Source organism: Nerophis lumbriciformis, linkage group LG35 (assembly GCF_033978685.3).
Source record: "Nerophis lumbriciformis linkage group LG35, RoL_Nlum_v2.1, whole genome shotgun sequence".
Taxonomy (NCBI): domain Eukaryota; kingdom Metazoa; phylum Chordata; class Actinopteri; order Syngnathiformes; family Syngnathidae; genus Nerophis; species Nerophis lumbriciformis.
This window is the reverse complement of record NC_084582.2, coordinates 9,787,501-9,809,444: the sequence shown is the minus strand read 5'-3', so window position 1 is coordinate 9,809,444 and position 21,944 is coordinate 9,787,501. Positions and strand designations below refer to the sequence as shown.

General features: G+C 39.5%; 1 protein-coding gene across 1 annotated transcript in view; it reads left to right on the top strand.

Annotated features, from left to right (window-relative positions):
* The window catches only part of mchr2b (melanin concentrating hormone receptor 2b), a 57,784-nt gene extending 44,741 nt beyond the window's left edge, over nt 1-13,043 (top strand). Inside the window, exon 2 of the mRNA XM_061928097.2 lies at nt 12,404-13,043. Coding sequence (XP_061784081.1) covers nt 12,404-13,043 — 640 coding nt within the window. The remainder of the gene's footprint in view (nt 1-12,403) is intronic.
* The last annotated feature ends 8,901 nt before the right edge of the window (nt 13,044-21,944 follow it).

The window sequence follows — 21,944 nt, the reverse complement described above, 5'->3', positions numbered from 1 at the left end:
TTCCCGTATCATGACTCTTTTTGGACGTCACCACATCAAAAAATCAACACAAGATGTCAAAACGGCCAAAACTGTCAGGTGCCCAGGGAAGAAAAAAGAGAAAAGAAGAGGAGGAGAAACGAGAAAAGACAGAAGTAGCTGGTAGGTAACGTTAGCCTACATGAAATTATTTGTCTGTTACAGAATGTGATAGTAACCTGGCTTTTTAGCATTAAGCTAATGTTACATGATTCGGCAATTGCTAATCAATAAATAGCTAGTTCTGTTTTAACGTCGGGTTAATATTGTGGAGGGGGCTAAATTGTTATGGAAAATAGTAATGTAACGTTAGGTAATTACAGTACTCCCACCTTACATTCCTCAGGGACATTTGTATTAGATCTTTTAAGCAGGTGTTTTTGTTTACATTGTTATTGCCTTCTGGTTAGCTAATGTTTGCCCTGCAGGTAATAGTCACTTTTCCACCCCTTTATATATTAGGTATAGTTGTAAGCAGAGGTGGGTAGAGTAGCCAGAAATTGTACTCAAGTAAGAGTACTGTTACTTTAGAGATTTATTACTCAAGTAAATGTAAGGAGTAGTCACCCAAATATTTACTTGAGTAAAAGTAAAACGTATGTTGTGAAAAAACTACTCAAGTACTGAGTAACTGATGAGTAACATACACACACACACACATATATATATATATATACACCGTATTTTCCGCACTATAAGGCGCACCGGATTATTAGCCGCACCTTCAATGAATGGCATATTTCATAACTTTGTCCACCAATAAGCCGCCCCGGACTATAAGCCGCGCCTACGCTGCGCTAAAGGGAATGTCAAAAAAACAGTCAGATAGGTCAGTCAAACTTTAATAATATATTAAAAACCAGCGTTCTAACAACTCTGTTCACTCCCAAAATGTACGCAAATGTGCAATCACAAACATAGTAAAATTCAAAATAGTGCAGAGCAATAGCAACATAATGTTGCTCGAACGTTAATGTCACAACACACAAAATAAACATAGCGCTCACTTTCTGAAGTTATTCTTCATTCGTAAATCCTTCGTCTTCGGTGTCCGAAGTGAAAAGTTGGGCAAATTTACGATCCACTGGCAGATGTTGGCGTCGTCTGGCGCTGCCTCCTCGTCTTAGTGAAGGTGTGTTCGCCTTCTGTCCTCCATTGTTCCCACGCAGTTAGCAGTCTAGCTTCGAATGCCCTGTTGACACCAATATCTAGCGGCTGGAGGTCTTTTGTCAATCCACCCGGAATGACGGCGAGTATTGAATTAAGCGCGTAAGCGTGTCTCTCAATGTGCTGTTATGAGCTAGCAAATATAACAACTACACTACCCAGCATGCAACGATAGTTACGAGCATGCGCGGTAGCCCTGAGAAGCGTTGTTGTATGCTGGGAGTTAGAATGTGGTTATGAGCACGCTGTGAGTAAACGTTGAGAACTCAGTTAACACGCCTCGTCTGCATTATTTATAATTAGACAGACAACACACTTAATAGGAGCCATTTTGGGGTCTTTACATAAACACACAAATGGAAATGAAACGTCACATATCCCAGCATGCACCGCGCGCTTCTTCTACGGGGAAAAAAGATGGCGGCTGTTTACCGTAGTTGCGAGACCTAAACTTTATGAAAATGAATCTTAATATTTATCCATATATAAAGCGCACCGGGTTATAAGGCGCACTGTCAGCTTTTGAGAAAATTTGTGGTTTTTAGGTGCGCCTTATAGTGCGGAAAATACGGTATATATATATATATATATATATATATATATATATATATATATATATATATATATACATACATATACATTGATATATACAGTATATAATTTATATGTATTTATTTTGCTGTTTTTGTTTACATGTTAAAGATGTTTTAATGAATATACATGCATGTTTAACATATAGATTCCTTTCTTTCATGCAGACTAGAATATACGTTGGTGTATTACCTGATTCTGATGACTTGCGTTGATTGTAATCAGACAGTAGTGATGATAACGTCCACGTTTTCAAATGGAGGAGAAGAAAAGTTCCTCCTTTCTGTCTAATACCACATGAAAGTGGTTGGTTTTTGGCACCTTATTTGTCCAGCTTCCATATTCGTTTTTATACACTTTACAAGAAATATATTGGCGTCAAACTCCGTAGCTTGCTAGCTTGTTTGCGCTGGCTTTCGGAGACTCTTGTTTTGAAAGCGCAGGCGCGATGGAGCGGCACTTTTATTGTGAAGACAGGAACGTCCTCATGTGCGGTCAGTCTTGAGGCTTTTGACGGGATGTACGGTTGAAATAAAAAAAGTATATTTTTTCCTTCACACTTTTGATTGATTGATTGGAACTTTTATGATTAGATTGCACAGTACAGTACATATTCCGTACAATTGACCACTAAATGGTAACACCCCCATATGTTTTTCAACTTGTTTAAGTCAGGTCATGTGACCGCCTGGCTCTGTTTGATTGGTCCAACGTCACCAGTGACTGCATCTGATTGGTGGAACGAAGTGAAACGTCACCAGTAAGGCAGGCACTTTGAAGGTCTGTCTGACAGACCAAAACAAACAAAGCGTGCATTAACAGATCGATAAAAATTAGTAGCGAGTAGCGAGCTGAATGTAGATAAAAGTAGCGGAGTAAAAGTAGCATTCCTTCTCTATAAATATACTTAAGTAAAAGTAAAAGTATGTTGCATTAAAACTACTCTTAGAAGTACAATTTATCCGCAAAGGTTACTCAAGTAGATGTAACGGAGTAAATGTAGCGCGTTACTACCCACCTCTGGTTGTAAGTTAAAAAAAAAGGTCAAAGACAAAGCTATTCGGTTTCTTGTGAGTATATACACTTCACTGCCGATGTGGGGGGGCGCCACCTAAAATCTTGCCTAGGGCGCCAGATTGGTTAGGGCCGGGCCTGCTTCCAAGAGTTCACAACGTCCCGATCGTTAAACAATTTCTGCAAAAAATGCACAACCCCGCAACTTTGTCCAATGCCTGCAACTTCCCCAAGCCCTCTGGGTAAACAATTAGCAAAACACTGGCATCCTCACTTTGTAGTTTACATCTATTTGTATATTTATCTATTCATATTTATCCAGGGTAAAGCGATTAGAACATATTCTCATTTTCAACGCTGACCTAGCAGAGGAGGCCACATTTACATGACAGAGACGCTGAAGTGTGATGATAATCTCTCATTGTCCGCCGTTTACCAACAAAAAAAAAAAAACATTACACATTATATTGCGCTCAACAGTTCACTAATGCTCCTCACATGCGGGGGTGAATGGGTGAAAACATAAATTTGATGGTTGAAATGGAAAAACACTTTTCAAGCTTAAAACATACAATGTCTGCAACCTGTGGACGACAGAGCAGACAGCGGATCATAAAGAAGCCTTTGGTAGTGTTTTTCTTTCTATAATTAGTGAAGTGAATTATATTTATATAGCGCTTTTTCTCTAGTGACTCAAAGCGCTTTACATAGTGAAACCCAATATCTAAGTTACATTTAAACCAGTGTGGGAGGCACTGGGAGCAGGTGGGTAAAGTGTCTTGCCCAAGGACACAACAGCAGTGACTCTGGATGGCGGAAGCGGGGATCGAACCAAGGAAATGATCGGTATCAGTTTCAAAAAGTAAAATGTATGACTTTTTAAAACGCCGCTGTGTACACGGACGTAGGGAGAAGTACAGAGCGCCAGTAAACCTTAAAGGCACTGCCTTTGCGTGCCGGCCCAATCACATAATGTCTATGGCTTTTCACACACACACAAGTGAATGCCAAGCATACTTGGTCAACAGCCATACAGGTCACACTGAGGGTGGCCGTATAAACAACTTTAACACTGTTACAAATATAATAATAATAATAATAACTGGGATTTATATAGCGCTTTTCTAAGTACCCAAAGTCGCTTTACATGTAGAACCCATCATTCATTCACACCTGGTGGTGGTAAGCTACTTTCATAGCCACAGCTGCCCTGGGGTAGACTGACGGAAGCGTGGCTGCAATTTGCGCCAACGGCCCCTCCGACCACCACCTATCATTCATCATTCAATTCACCGGTGTGAGTGGCACCGGGGGCAAAGGGTGAAGCGTCCCGCCCAAGGACACAACGGCAGCGATTTTTTGGATGGTAAGAGGCGGGGAGCGAACCTGCAACCCTCAGGTTTCTGGCACGGTTGCTCTACCCACTACGCCATGCCGCCCCACTGTAATATGCGCCACACTGTGAACCCACACCAAACAAGAATGACAAACACATTTCAGGAGAACATCCGCACCGTAACACAACATAAACACAACAGAACAAATACCCAGAAACCCTTGCAGCATTAACTCTTCCGCGACGCTACAATATACACCCCCCCGCTATTCCCTAACCCCAAATTCTAAGCTTCTGTTTTGAGGCATCCATCCATCCATCCATTTTCTACCGCTTATTCCCTTCGGGGTGGCGGGGGACGCTGGAGCCTATCTCAGCTACAATCGGGCGGAAGGCGGTGTACACCCTGGACAAGTTGCCACCTCATCGCAGTGTTTTGAGGCATGTTAAAAAAAAGAATGCACTTTGTGACTTCAATAATAAATATGGCAGTGCCATGTTGGCATTTTTTTTCCATAACTTGAGTTGATTTATTTTGGAAAACCTTGTTACATTGTTTAATGCATCCTGCGGGGCATCACACCAAAATTAGGCATAATAATGTGTTAATTCCACGACTGTATATATCGGTATCGGTTGGTATCGAAATCGGTAATTAAGAGTTGGACAATATCGGAATATCGGATATCGGCAAAAAAGCCATTATCGGACATCTCTATAAAATATTGGTACCCGGACAACACTACTACTTACAGTACAGTAATTTGGCAATGAGCTCTGACTATGTGCTTTTACCGCCATCTGGTGTCTACTTTTGAGTCTGTGTGATATAAAATGAGTAACACATCAATATAGTATTTATTTTCACATATTTCTTCCAATTGTGTCTTCATCCCAAAAAATCCTAAATTGATTAAATAAGCCTCGAAACTTTTGTAGCGATTTTCTGAAAAAGCTGCTGCAAATTCAGGAATTTTGGGCCCCCAAAAAAGCCTGCAAAATCTGGGAGGGACGTATCTATTGTCATCATTAACAACATAGAACAAGCTAAACATTAGTTGAATTAATCCATTAGTTCAAAATGTCCAAACTACTGCTGGTGTCTTCACTTTGGCCCGCATCATGAGTCCAAAAAGGAATATGGCCCGCAGGGTGTTCCCAAATGAACTTTAAATATCTGAAACTCTGAATTCTGCAGCCTGTTATCATTTGTGCAGACAAGGCAATCATTTCAAATCAGTGACCGCAAATTTCACTCTGAAATCTAATCTGAATTGCAAATCTCATATGACCCATTCCAAACAACCTTCCCTACTCGTGGTGCAGAAAGAAAGAAAAAAGCAACCAACACAAAAAGTCAACACACGTGGTCACACAAACCTGCTCGCTGAACTTTGTGGATATTATAAAAATATACATGCACTATAATGTTTTTTATTAATTGCAGACATTTAAATATTTTACAATGCATGATGGAAAAAAAGTAAACCACTCTCTCCACATGTATCCATGTTTGGCGCTTTATAGCTGCTTGATAGTAAACAAGGCAGGAGTCAAACTTTCACATACTCTTCATATACATTCACCTATCCATTTTCTACCGCTTGTCCCTTTCGGGGCCAATTATATGAATTATTAATTATATGAGATGGATGGATGGATGGATATATATATATATATATATATATATATATATATATATACATATGTATATATGTATATATATATACATATGTATATATATACTGTATATACAAACCCCGTTTCCATATGAGTTGGGAAATTGTGTTACATGTAAATATAAACGGAATACAATGATTTGCAAATCATTTTCAACCCATATTCAGTTGAATGCACTACAAAGACAAGATATTTGATGTTCAAACTCATAAACTTTATTTTTTTTTTGCAAATAATAATTAACTTAGAATTTCATGGCTGCAACACGTGCCAAAGTAGTTGGGAAAGGGCATGTTCACCACTGTGTTACATGGCCTTTCCTTTTAACAACACTCAGTAAACGTTTGGGAACTGAGGAGACACATTTTTTAAGCTTCTCAGGTGGAATTCTTTCCCATTCTTGCTTGATGTACAGCTTAAGTTGTTCAACAGTCCGGGGGTCTCCGTTGTGCTATTTTAGGCTTCATAAAGCGCCACACATTTTCAATGGGAGACAGGTCTGGACTACAGGCAGGCCAGTCTAGTACCCGCACTCTTTTACTATGAAGCCACGTTGATGTAACACGTGGCTTTGTATTGTCTTGCTGAAATAAGCAGGGGCGTCCATGGTAACGTTGCTTGGATGGCAACATATGTTGCTCCAAAACCTGTATGTACCTTTCAGCATTAATGGCGTCTTCACAGATGTGTAAGTTACCCATGTCTTGGGCACTAACACACCCCCATACCATCACAGATGCTGGCTTTTCAACTTTGCGCCTATAACAATCCGGATGGTTCTTTTCCTCTTTGGTCCGGAGGACACGACGTCCACAGTTTCCAAAAACAATTTGAAATGTGGACTCGTCAGACCACAGAACACTTTTCCACTTTGTAACAGTCCATCTTAAATGAGCTCAGGCCCAGCGAAGCCGACGGCGTTTCTGGGTGTTGTTGATAAACGGTTTTCGCTTTGCATAGGAGAGTTTTAACTTGCACTTACAGATGTAGCGACTAACTGTAGTTACTGACAGTGGGTTTCTGAAGTGTTCCTGAGCCCATGTGGTGATATCCTTTACACACTAATGTCGCTTGTTGATGCAGTACAGCCTGAGGGATCGAAGGTCACGGGCTTAGCTGCTTACATGCAGTGATTTCTCCAGATTCTCTGAACCCTTTGATGATATTACGCACCGTAGATGGTGAAATCCCTAAATTCCTTGCAATAGCTGGTTGAGAAAGGTTTTTCTTAAATTGTTCAACAATTTGCTCACGCATTTGTTGACAAAGTGGTGACCCTCGCCCCATCCTTGTTTGTGAATGACTGAGCATTTCATGGAATCTACTTTTATACCCAATCATGGCACCCACCTGTTCCCAATTTGCCTGTTCACCTGTGGGATGTTCCAAATAAGTGTTTGATGAGCATTCCTCAACTTTATCAGTATTTATTGCCACCTTTCCCAACCTATTTGTCATGTGTTGCTGGCATCAAATTCTAAAATTAATGATTTTTTGCAAAAAAAAAAAAAAAAATGTTTATCAGTTTGAACATCAAATATGTTGTTTTTGTAGCATATTCAACTGAATATGGGTTGAAAATGATTTGCAAATCATTGTATTCCGTTTATATTTACATCTAACACAATTTCCCAACTCATATGGAAATGGGGTTTGTATATATATATATATATATATATATATATATATATTTATATATATATATTTATATATATATATATTTATATATATATATATATATATATATATACAGTTTATGAGCCAATCACCACGCCCCTAGGCCAGCCTGTACCCACCCACTCTGTGCCCTATATAAACCATGGTATGCGAATGCTCCCATTAAAATCTCCTGATGATTGAGGGTACCCCCCCTCATGAAACAGGCCTGTAGAGATGAAATAGTCTTGTGATTTTTTTCCCACACATACATATATATACAGTTTATATATATATATATATATTCCTTCAAATGCAGTTGACTTTCGGCCCCTGGCCCAATTTTTTTCAGCCCAAGTCAAAATGTTTGGGCACCCCTGCATTAGATGTTCAATCAACTATGATATGTGAAATTCTCAGGAGATCTACTGAAGCCTCTGTGCAATCTATGATGACTGTTTTGGCCAACCGTTACGGCCTATTTTTCCTGACAATTCTGGTGGAACTCCACATTGTACAACTTCAGCATAATTCTTTGGACATTCCACTGCAACTTGATCTTGCGCAATGTGTGAATATAGCGTGTCTGTAAATGTATTCAATGAAGTGTGTTGAACCTTATCAAAAAGGTACTTTGTCGATTTAGTGGCAGATCAGTGCACTAAAGTATTACTAAGCCTGCACTCACCGTCCATCCATCACGAGTAGTACAACGCATGAACTTGAAGGGCATTTTTGGTGAACAGACTGTTCCATCCATCCATCCATCCATTTTCTAACGCTTGTCCCTATTACAGCTGCATTCTGGCGGTAGGCGGGGTACACCCAGGACAAGTCGCCACCTCATCAAAGGGCCAACACAGATAGACGGACAACATTCACACGCACATTCACACACTAGGGCCAATTTAGTGTTGCCAATCAACCTATCTCCAGGTGCATGTTTTTGGAGGTGGGAGGAAGCCGGAGTACCCGGAGGGAACCCACGCAGTCAGGGGTGGAACATGCAAACTCCACACGGAAAAACCCCGAACCCCGGGATCGAACCCAGGACCCTCGTATTGTTCCACATAACTAAATGTATGTGAATGCCCTTTAGACAATTGCGAGAATGTCAATGCCTTAGAACAGGGGTCGGCAACCCAAAATGTTGAAAGAGCCATATTGGACCAAAAATACAAAAACAAACCTGTCTGGAGCCGCAAAGAATTAAAAGCCATATTACATACAGATAGTGTGTCATGAGATATAAATTGAATCAAGAGGACTTAAAGGAAACTAAATGACCTCGAATATAGCTACAAATGAGGCATAATGAAGCAATATGTACATATAGCTAGCCTAAATAGCATTTTAGCATCGATTAGCTTGCAGTCATGCAGTGACCAAATATGTCTGATTAGCACTCCACACAAGTCAATAACATCAACAAAACTCACCTTTCATGCACAACGTTAAAGGTTTTGTGGACAAAATGAGACAGAAAAAGAAGTGGCATAAAACATGTCCTAGAAAGTCGGAGAAAGTTATACATGTAAACAAACTACGGTGAGTTCAAAGACCGCCAAAATTAGTAGGACAAAACGGCGCTCGCCAAATACTCGAATCAGTGAAGCATGTTTAATATAAACAGTGTGCTTTGTAACAATTAGGGAGGCTTGTGTCATGTTTGTCCTCCTACAGAAACCATATTAAAACAAAAAATAGATTTTTTTTTTCTTTTTCCATTTTTCATACATTTTTTAAAAAGCTCCAGAGAGCCACTAGGGCGGCGCTAAAGAGGCTCTAGAGCCGCGGGTTGCCGACCCCTGCCTTAGAAGCACATTGCACACACACATGCAGTTACATGAATATTCTTATTCATGTTAAATACTTTAAATGGCTAATACTCTAAGGCAGGGGTTCTCAAATGGGGGTACGCATACCCCTGGGGGTACTTGAAGGTATGCCAAGGGACACATGAGATTTTTTATAAATATTCTAAAAATAGCAACAATTCAAAAATTCTTTATAAATATATTTATTGAATAATACTTCAACAAAATATGAATGTAAGTTCATAAACTCAGTGAAGCACAAGCTCAGGTTCCTCACTAAAAAGAACTGTGAAAAGAAATGCAACAATGCGATATTCAGTGTTGACAGCTAGATTTTTTGTGGACATGTTCCATAAATATTGATGTTAAAGATTTCTATTTTTGTGAAGAAATGTTTAGAAATTAGTTAATGAATCCAGATGGATCTCTATTACAATCCCCAAAGAGGGCACTTTAAGTTGATGATTACTTCTATGTGTAGAAATCTTTATTTATAATTGAATCACTTGTTTATTTTTCAACAAGTTTTTAGTTATTTTTATACCTTTTTTTCCCCAATAATTCAAGAAAGACCACTACAAATGAGCAATATTTTGCACTGTTATACAATTTAATAAACCAGAAACTGATAACATAGTGCTGTATTTTACTTCTTTATCTCTTTTTTTCAACCAAAAATGCTTTCTTCCTATTAGGGGGTACTTGAATTAAAAAAATGTTCACAAGGGGTACATCACTGAAAAAAGGTTGGAACCACTGCTCTAAGGCAGGCCTGGGCAATTATATTGACCCGTTTTTTTTTTTTCATTTGTAAAGCAAATTAACAGTCTCCTCTTCATTGTAATTTTTGTCTGTTTTTTGAATGCTATTTGCTCTGGGTTATTGAAACTGGCGCATGCACGATACTAAGGGTCCTCTTTTGCCGCAGACCCCCACTCGAGATATCTGGGTTCCAATCGCATAATCCAGGTGTGTTAGTCTGACTTTTCAAAAACCGAACATGATCGGATTAAGGTGTTTCCGTGGGTTGTAGGATTCTTATTTAGAGCAGAACTATTTGAGAAATGGGACCAACTAAAGCAGAGGTGTCAAACTCATTTTAGCTCAGGGGCCCGCATGGAGGAAAATCTGTGCACAGGCTATTAAAGGGGAACATTATCACCAGACCTATGTAAGCGTCAATATATACCTTGATGTTGCAGAAAAAAGACCATACATTTTTTTAACCGATTTCCGAACTCTAAATGGGTGAATTTTGGCGATTTAAACGCCTTTCTAATATTTGCTCTCGGATACGGATTCAAGTTGCAGCAGTGGCCCAAAGATGCGAAAGTGGCAAGAAATTGGACGTTTGTTCCGCACACTTTACCGACGAAAGCTATGCTACGACAGATATGGCAAGAATGTGTGGATATCCTGCGACACTCAAAGCAGATGCATTTCCAACGATAAAGTCAAAGTAATCTGCCGCCAGAACCCCATTGAATCTGCCGGAGTGTGTGAGCAATTCAGGGACAAAGGACCTCGGTAGCACGGCAAGAAATGGCGGCAGTTTGTTCCCGCAGACGAGCGAGCTAAACCCCCTGGATGTCTTGGCTCACACCGTCCCTTATGCCACCGAAGATGATCAAGAGAAGAATATCGACCCTAGCTTCCCTGGCCTGCTGACATGCTGTAAACCTAGTTCATAGTTGTTAGTTTCCTTTAATGCCAAACAAACACATACCAATCGTTGGTTAGAAGGCGATCGCCGAATTCGTCCTCGCTTTCTCCCGTGTCGCTGGCTGTCGTGTCGTTTTCGTCGGTTTCGCTTGCATACGGTTCAAACCGATATGGCTCAATAGCTTCAGTTTCTTCTTCAATTTCGTTTTCGCTACCTGCCTCCACACTACAACCATCCGTTTCAATACATTCGTAATCTGTTGAATCGCTTAAGTCGCTGAAATCCGAGTCTGAATCCGAGCTAATGTCGCTATAGCTTGCTGTTCTTTCCGCCATGTTCAATCCCCACCTAGTACCAACCTCGTCATTGCCGTTGTGTCCTGAGCAAGACACTTCACCCTTGCTCCTGATGGGTGCTGGTTAGCGCCTTGCATGGCAGCTCCCTCCATCAGTGTGTGAATGTGTGTGTGAATGGGTAAATGTGGAAGTAGTGTCAAAGCGCTTTGAGTACCTTGAAGGTAGAAAAGCGCTATACAAGTATAACCCATTTATCATTTATTTATTTATGTTTGTTTGTGTTGGCTTCACTATGTGACGTCACAGGAAAATGGACGGGTGTTTATAACGATGGTTAAAATCAGGCACTTTGAAGCTTTTTTTAGGGATATTGCGTGATGAGTAAAATTTTGAAAAAAACTTTGAAAAATATAATAAGCCACTGGGAACTGTTTTTTAATGGTTTTAACCATTCTGAAATTGTGATAATGTTCCCCTTTAAAATCATGGCATTAAAACTAAAAAATAAAGACAACTTCAGATTGTTTTCTTTGTCTTGCTTTGGCCAAAAATAGAACAAACACATTCTAAAATATTACAATAAAAATATAGAAAAAAATACCGGCAGCGGTAAAGTTTAGATCCATGAAGGAAAGAAGAAAGTGAATAAATGTTTATAACTGAATAAATGTACATATGCATAAACAGGTGTTTTCTTTTGAGTTAAGTAACATTTATGACAAACTTTTTCCAAAACACAATATAGAATGTGAGATATAACAGGATAATGCATACATTTATCATTTCTTTTCAAGACGGTTACAAAAAAGTGGGACCCCGAAAATTTACTGTGGGACCCAATTTTTATGACTTGATGGGGTCCCTGGGACCCCGTTTGGAAAATTCCTAGCGACGACACTGATGGAGTATTGGTGCGTGCAAAACAGCAGCAGGCGGCTGTAGCCTGCGGGCCGGTTCTAATACTAATCAAATATCAACCCGGGGGCCATAGATAATCCATTCAGATCCGGCCCTCGGGCCTTGACTTTGACACATAGGAACTAAAGTGTATGGACACGTACTATGTGTCAGCTTGTGATGCTCATGGCAAGTCCACCGGTGTTCCTCTTATCACCCAAGTTACAGACTGCAGTGTGAATCTAAAAATATCACTTCTTCCCCACAGGTACATCGCTATTGTCCACCCCACTTCAGAGCGAAGGACCATCCAGTGGACTATCATCATCAACATGCTGGTGTGGATCGGCAGCTTCCTCCTCACCGTACCAGTCATGATGTACGCCAAGGTCGTCCGCAGACAGCATTTAGAGGTCTGCATGATGTATCTGGACGGGCCGGAGGACATGTACTGGTACACCCTCTACCAGTCCATCCTGGGCTTTATCATCCCCCTGGTCATTATCAGCACCTTCTACTCTCTTACGCTCTACCACGTGTTCAGCTCCATCCGCCGGGTCAAGCGTAAGCAGTCTGTGTGGGCCAAGAGGGCCACGAAGATGGTCCTGATGGTGATCGCTCTCTTCCTCATCTGCTGGTCTCCCTACCACGTCATCCAGGTGATCAACCTGAGCAACAACACCCCGACCATCGTCTTTATCTACGCCTACAACATCAGCATCTGCCTCAGCTACTCCCACAGCTGCATCAACCCGCTCATGTTGCTCATCTTTGCTCAGAATTACCGCGAGCGCCTTTGTCGCAGAAACAGGCTGTATGGTTCCCAGCAGTCGTCTAAGGTGACTGTGATCAAAACAGAAGGTTCCAGTATGGCCATGGAGCCGAATAATCGCTGTACGGCCATCTAAGCAATGGACAAATATCGATGTATGTGAACCACGTATAGCAGTGGTCCCCAACCACCGGTACCGGTCCGTAGATTGAGTGGTACCGGGCCATACAAGAAATAAAAAACTTTATTTTTTATTTTTTATTAAATCAACATAAAAAACACAAGTTACACTTACAATTAGTGAACCAACCCATTTCTGGTTCCTACGTTATGTATCAATATAGATCAGTGGTTCTTAACCTGGGTTCGATCAAACCCTAGGGGTTCGGTGAGTCGGCCTCAGGGGTTCGGCGGAGGTCAAAACACACCCGACTCATCGTGTAAATACAAACTTCTCCCTAACGGCGTATTACGGGTACGGCAACAGCTGACTGATTTGCAGGTGTGTAATTTGTTGTGAGTTTATGCACTGTGTTGGTTTTGTTCTTTGAACAAGGTGATGTTCATGCACGGTTCATTTTGTGCACCAGTAAAAAAAACATGGTAACACTTTAGTATGGGGAACATATTCCCCATTAATTAGTTGCTTATTAACATGCAAATTAGTAACATATTGGCTCTTAACTAGTCATTATTAGGTACTTAATAATGCCTTATTCAGCATGGCCTTATTATAACCCTAACCCTCTAACCGTGGCCCTAACCCTAACCAAATAACTCTAAATTAAGTCTTTATAACTTAGAATATGTTCCCTTAGTGTCCAAATAACTCTAAATGAAGTCTGTGTTACTTAGAATATGTTCCCCATACTAAAGTGTTACCAAAAACATATAACTTTGTCTTGAATTTGAAAAAAAACCCAACATTTTATTTTTCTCTAAAGAAGGGTTCGGTGAATGCGCATATGAAACAAGTAGGGTTCGGTACCTCCAACAAGGTTAAGAACCACTGATTTAGATCAATACAGTCTGCAGGGATACAGTCCGTAAGCCAGTGACGTGCGGTGAGGTTGATGGCTGGTGAGGCACTGACTTCATCACAGTCAGATTTACAAACATATGAACCCTAAAGAGTATATTATTCACCATTTGATTGGCAGCAGTTAACGGGTTATGTTTAAAAGCTCATACCAGCATTTTTCCCTGCTTGGCACTCAGCATCAAGGGTTGGAATTGGGGGTTAAATCACCAAAAATTATTCCCGGGCGCGGCGCCGCTGCTGCCCACTGCTCCCCTCACCTCCCAGGGGGTGATCAAGGGATGGGTCAAATGCAGAGGACAAATTTCATTACACCTAGTGTGTGTGTGACAATCATTGGTACTTTAACTTAACTTTAACTTTACACACAAAAAAGCACATTTAATAAAAAAAACGTTATTATGGTCTTACCTTTACTTATAAATAAAGTCCATTCGCCGCTGTTGTGCTGGATTAATGAAACCCTGACGGGAGTGTTATATCAACTAAAGCCCTCATTTAAACTTTCCATGTGCAAGATTGAATCTATTTAAAAAAGTGTAACCGAGGGTTTATAAATGTCGCCTATACTGAATGAAACTACAAAATAACAAACACGAAGAATCCAGTTTACACGAGGACCACTTTATTTACCTTCTTTCAAAAACCTCCGCTCCACTACAACATGTCATCACTTCCGGTCTTGGCGCCTTCAAAATAAGAGCTCAAGGCATATACTGTATAACAGCGCATAACAGGAACTTAACATCACAAATAGGAAAGCCCATAAAAATAGGTTACAAAAGTTATTTAATAAGAAGCCAAAAAGTGCAAAAACAATAATGTTCATGTTGGAGGAGTTGTGAATTAGATACACCTGCAGTCTGCAGGTGTACCTAATGTTGTGGCCCTGCAGTCATTCACAACTCCTCCAACACGAACATTACTGTTTTTGCACTTTTTGGCTTCTTATGAAATAACTTTTATAAATAGATTCAATCTTGCACGTGGAAAGTTTAAGTGTGGGCTTTAGTTGATATAACAATTCTACGGCGGGGGTGCAGGAGGCGGGGCTACTGGAGCCTCAGCCAGTGCGTCTTTTGCAGCCGTTTTATGATCACTCAGCACAAGAAATACGTTACACACATACAGTTGTTGACAAAATACACTGTACATTATATACCTCAGCTAACTAAACTATGGAAATGTATAATATAATTCATATAGCAATACAGTCTCACTGCACAGCAGGCCAGCAGTTAGCCGAGTCCGTCCATGTTGAGGCACTGAGTGACGTGCCTCAACTGGCTGCTGTTCACCGCACCGTCTCTTCTCAGTATTTGAACGGCAAATGTGAAAATTCAGCGATTTTGAATAAAAAATAATCTAAAACTGGTGAAGTTAAATGGAAAATAACTTTATAGTATAATCACTGCATACATATAACAATTTAATTAATTGTTTTTCTTTTTAAATTTTTTTTCTTTCCATGATGGCAGGTGAGGCCCCGCCTCACCTGCCTCTAGTGACTGCACGTCACTGCCGTAAGCACAAATGATTGTATTTTTTTATGACAAAAAAACAAAAACAAAGCGTTGACCGGTCCGCAGTTACAAAAAGGTTGGGGACCACTGACGTATAGGACATAGAAATTAAGTTATTGGCAGGATGACCAAAGACAATGTGCCTCTGGAGGGAATACTAGCACCGCTTTCCAACTGTACAGACAATGGAAAAAGTGTTTTGAAATCTTGTGGATGCCACCACTAAAGTGAATGATAAATATTGGATCATCTAATGTTGTTATCTTGATGGTTTCACGATATTATATAATTGTTCAAAAGATCTGAGAGGGTGCTTTCATCCAAACGAATGTTTATCTGTACAGACAGAAATGGGTCAACGTATTAGACGTTCACATGGAGCTTAAAAGAGTGAAAATGCTGTAATGTTCATGCCAGGCCAGTAGTTGGCGATGGCACTTTTCTTTTTAAAAAAGAAAAAGAAAACAGCTTTTATTGGCACATGTTGAATAGGAATAAAGAGTTGAGGTAAGTTGTATTAGTCGGATGTAAATATATGCATTATTTATGACAAAGAAGTGGAGAATTTCAGACAAAGACAAAAGTATATATGATGTTTGCATCAATGTATCGCCTTAAACAAGAGGAAGAAGAACCGTGGTGGTGAAATGAAATTGTTGTGTAGACAATGTCAATATTGCTCAATGTGTCAAGCAGTCAAGAATAGAGCATGAATGCCATACTTGCCAACCCTCCCGAATTTTCCGGGAGACTCCCGAAATTCAGCGCCTCTCCCGAAAACCTCCCGAGACAAATATTCTCCCGAAAATCTCCCGATTTTCAGCCGGAGTTGGAGGCCACGCCCCCTCCAGCTCCATGCGGACCTGAGTGAGGACAGCCTTTTTTCACGACGGGAGGACAACAGGGTGACAAGAACTAAATCATCCAGACTAGATAGAAATTGTATTATTATGTTTATGTTACCTAAAAATATATATATTTATTAATAAAAAAAACAAAAAAAACGAAATAAATGTTTACTATATTTTGCTAAAAACATCAACATTAATTGTATTTGTATTTGTATTTTTTCTGACTCCTTATTACATCCAGCCATAGAATTATACATTAAAATAAACATATTTGAAATAATTAATTTTAAATTATCATAATAATTCATTTAAAATGACCATATTTAATTATTAAAATAATTGCTTGTTTATCAACAACTTTAGCATTTTATTCATTACATTTTGAAGCTCTCAGAAGCCAAGCTATGTTATATTCCTTAATATTTATTTATGCAAGTTTGAAATATCAATTATCTAAACACAGTTTTGTTTGCATATTTTCAGGATGTAGATATATATATATATATATATATATATATATATATATATATATATATATATATATATATATATATATATATATGAAATACTTGACTTGGTGAATTCTAGCTGTCAATATACTCCTCCCCTCTTAACCACGCCCTGCCCCACCCCCGGCCACGCCCCCACCCCCCACCTCCCGAAATCAGAGGTCTCAAGGTTGGCAAGTATGATGAATGCACACTTCAACAGTGTTGTGTTACACCACTACATGTTGGTGTTTGGTTTTTGTTATTCTAAATAGAGGGCTTTGGGTTTTCTATTATTCCCACAATGCATTGCCGGTGGCCATATCAGTAGGGTTCATTTGTAAACACGCTCATTGTTGCTGATTATTCATCTAGCGATACTCTTAATGCCAACAAACAAATTGTGTGTGATTGTCAACTGCCACTAGTCGATGTAGGAGAGGTAGTACAATCTTTTATCGAATTCCTAAGCGTATTTCTGGACAGACGGAAGTGGCTGAACAGAAGGGTAAACGGCAAAGGCGAGCACGGATTGCTTTCTAGACTCTTATCATTTTGAAAGTCTTTCGAAGTGTAAAATGGCCTGGGTTTAAACATTAAGTAGTTCACTAAGTCCGATATGAGACATCGGGGAAGATGTCGTGGTCTCTGCTCGACTCAGACTTGTCGATTTGGTACGGATCCTTATATTTATCGTATCATAGCAGGTGCATTGTTATTTTGTGTGGAATAGTTTAGAAATATTTCCTGTAGCGCTATTGTATCAATGACTCGAGCCTTCCAATATGGCTGCCAGAAATGCATGGGTGGGATACAAACCCTCAACACAGTAGTATCTCAACTAATGAGTGTTTTAAAATAATTGGCTAATTGTTATGGTTTAAGTGACAACTAAGAATTTGAGTTACAAGCATCCCCGCCATTATTTGCCGCAACAAATGTAACAGCAAACCCTGTAAGTTCGAACCATAACATCTGGTCTTATTAGCTTATAATTAGAGATCGACATAACTTTGTTTTTATAACCATGGGAAGGAAGAAAGTGAGTGTGAAGGACAAGGGCTCAGGAGAAGAAGCGGAAAAGAAAGAAATCATGAAAAAGCAAAGTAGCAGACTTGGCGAAGCAGTTGGAGCCAGCCGTGTATGTTAAGATGGAAATGGCAGACATGTATCCATGAAAATATGGAAAAGCTGCAAATGATGCATTTGACGGGGAAGCAGCTAGAAGGAGATACCATAGAAGTTCACTCTCCAAACATGATTATGACATTACTTCATAAAACGACTTTGTTTGTAGTACATTCTATTGTTATTTTAGACAATATTTCTTGCGTAAAAGTTTATTTTTCTTTTTAAAAGGAATGATGCATGTTAAAAATGTGCTGTTTTATGGGGCCAAGCACCAATTATTATTGTTATTTGTTATTTATTGTTTTTATTTGACAGGGACAGTACAATTGAACATTGCTACCAATCGGTAACCGATGTCAAAGTACATAAGACTTCTAGCCACCTCGTCCCTGGTTAGGCTTTAAAGGGGAACATTATCACCAGACCTATGTAAGCGTCAATATATACCTTGATGTTGCAGAAAAAAGACCATATTTTTTTTAACCGTTTTCCGAACTCTAAATGGGTGAATTTTGGCGAATTAAACGCCTTTGTAATATTCGCTCTCGGAGCGATGACGTCACAACGTGGCGTCACATCGGGAAGCAATCCGCCATTTTCTCAAACACCGAGTCAAATCAGTTCTGTTATTTTCCGTTTTTTCGACTGTTTTCCGTACCTTGGAGACATCATGCCTCGTCGGTGTGTTGTCAGAGGGTGTAACAACACGAACAGGGACGGATTCAAGTTGCACCAGTGGCCCAAAGATGCGAAAGTGGCAAGAAATTGGACATTTTTTCCGCACACTTTACCGACGAAAGCTATGCTACGACAGAGACGGCAAGAATGTGTGGATATCCTGCGACACTCAAAGCAGATGCATTTCCAACGATAAAGTCAAAGAAATCTGCCGCCACATCCCCATTGAATCTGCCGGAGTGTGTGAGCAATTCAGGGACAAAGGACCTCGGTAGCACAGCAAGCAATGGCGACAGTTTGTTCCCGCAGACAAGCGAGCTAAACCCCCTATCGACCCTAGCTTCCCTGGCCTGCTGACATCAACTCCAAAACTGGACAGATCAGCTTTCAGGAAAAGAGCGCGGATGAGGGTATGTCTACAGAATATATTAATTGATGAAAATTGGGCTGTCTGCACTCTCAAAGTGCATGTTGTTGCCAAATGTATTTCATATGCTGTAAACCTAGTTCATAGTTGTTAGTTTCCTTTAATGCCAAACAAACACATACCAATCGTTGGTTAGAAGGCGATCGCCGAATTCGTCCTCGCTTAGTCCCGTGTCGCTGGCTGTCGTGTCGTTTTCGTCGGTTTCGCTTGCATACGGTTCAAACCGATATGGCTCAATAGCAGAGGTGGGTAGAGTAGCCAGAAATTGTACTCAAGTAAGAGTACTGTTACTTTAGAGATTTATTACTCAAGTAAAAGTAACGAGTAGTCACCCAAATATTTACTTGAGTAAAAGTAAAAAGTATGTTGTGAAAAAACTACTCAAGTACTGAGTAACTGATGAGTAAAATACACACTCATATCATATATATATATATATATATATATATATATATATATATATATATATATATATATATATATATACATACATATACATTGATATATACAGTATATAATTTATATGTATTTATTTTGCTGTTTTTGTTTACATGTTAAAGATGTTTTAATGAATATACATGCATGTTTAACATATAGATTCCTTTCTTTCATGAAGACTAGAATATAAGTTGGTATATTACCTGATTCTGATGACTTGCGTTGATTGTAATCAGACAGTAGTGATGATAACGTCCACGTTTTCAAATGGAGGAGAAGAAAAGTTACTCCTTTCTGTCTAATACCACATAGTGGTGAGTTTTTGGCATCTTATTTTTTCCAGCTTCCATATTCGTTTTTATACACTTTACAAGAAATATATTGGCGTCAAACTCCGTAGATTGCTAGCTTGTTTGCGCTGGCTTTCGGAGACTCTAATTTTGAAAGCGCAGGCGCGATGGAGCGGCACTTTTATTGTGAAGACAGGAACGTCCTCATGTGCGGTCAGTTTTTAGGCTTTTGACGGGATGTACGGTTGGAATAAAAAAGTATCTTTTTTCCTTCACACTTTTGATTGATTGATTGGAACTTTTATTATTAGATTGCACAGAACAGTACACATTCCGTACAATTGACCACTAAATGGTAACACCCCCATAAGTTTTTCAACTTGTTTAAGTCAGGTCATGTGACCACCTGGTGTTTGATTGGTCCAACGTCACCAGTGACTGCATCTGATTGGTGGAACGAAGTGAAATGTCACCAGTAAGGCAGGCACTTTGAAGGTCTGTCTGACAGACCAAAACAAACAAAGCGTGCATTAACAGATCGATAAAAATTAGTAGCGAGCTGAATGTAGATAAAAGTAGCGGAGTAAAAGTAGCGGAGTAAAAGTAGCGTTCCTTCTCTATAAATATACTTAAGTAAAAGTAAAAGTATGTTGCATTAAAACTACTCTTAGAAGTACAATTTATCCCAAAAGTTACTCAAGTAGAAGTAACGGAGTAAATGTAGCGCGTTACTACCCACCTCTGCTCAATAGCTTCAGTTTCTTCTTCAATTTCGTTTTCGCTACCTGCCTCCACACTACAACCATCCGTTTCAATACATTCGTAATCTGTTGAATCGCTTAAGCCGCTGAAATCCGAGTCTGAATCCGAGCTAATGTCGCTATAGCTTGCTGTTCTTTCCGCCATGTTTGTTTGTGTTGGCTTCACTATGTGACGTCACAGGAAAATGGACGGGTGTTTATAACGATGGTTAAAATCAGGCACTTTGAAGCTTTTTTTAGGGATATTGTGTGATGGGTAAAATTTTGAAAAAAACTTCGAAAAATATAATAAGCCAAGGGCACTGATTTTTAATGGTTTTAACAATTCTGAAATTGTGATAATGTTCCCCTTTAAAGGAAAGTTGAGAAAAGTGAAAAACACATACAAAGAGATTAAGACAATTGCAAAAATAAAATTACATTAAAAATGATTTGCCCCATTTGTCCATACTACATCCAGTTCTAGTGCTCGCACTACTGATTTTCCATAAGCCCCTTTTTCTGTTTTGTGGAGAAAAGTTCAATTCAATTGATTTTCATTCATTTCAATGGAAGATGTTGATTTAGGAACTCTGAAAACCAGCGTCCTCTGCAGTTTTTGGTCTCTCTCTTTAATGTTGTCCGAGAAAACACATAGCCTGGTTATGCAAAACACAAATGTCCACTGCAGAGGATGCTGATTTTCTGGAGGTAATGTTAAACACTAATTAATAGTCCAGGAAAAATGTTTCTAAACTGAATCCGTCATCAGAACTGTTAGCTTTCAGACTAAAAAGTGCTCTAATAATGACGTTTTTAGAGGTTTTGTAATGATCAGCATACTGTAAAAAACCAGTAAAAGACACAAAGACTGCTGTGTGTAGAAAATAAACATTATTAAAAAAAAAAAAAAACATGTGGCTATTCTGTGAAATTGTAAAAGTGGTCTGTACAGCAAAACGACCGCTATATTCTTTAAGAAATGTTCTACTTATGTACATGTTCTGCAGCTCACATAGAAGAGGCTCGATACGTGCTTTTACAGTATGGATTGTCACAAGAAGTTGCAGCTAATTAGTGAGACAAACAGATAGCCAGAACAAGCAGTCTCTGTTTACTGAGGACTGAAAATTGCTGTATAAAATTCACGCTTCACTTCCAGCTCGCACAATAGCTTGAAGAATATCAGGAGTTTATTTTCTGAGCTTGGCATTAAAGAGACTGCGCAGACTTTGGTACTGATTTTAAGAGGAACCCCGCCTCAGACTGCCACTGCCACCATCAATCAAAAACTTTCGCCAACAAGGAAACTATTTGTCGCATTTTTAGCCAAACTTTTGTGACAACTCTTCAACAGAGGACTGTGTACAACGAAGAACGCAAATACGTAGTTGGAATGAAGTTGTCATGGGTAAAAAAAAAAATGACTGAA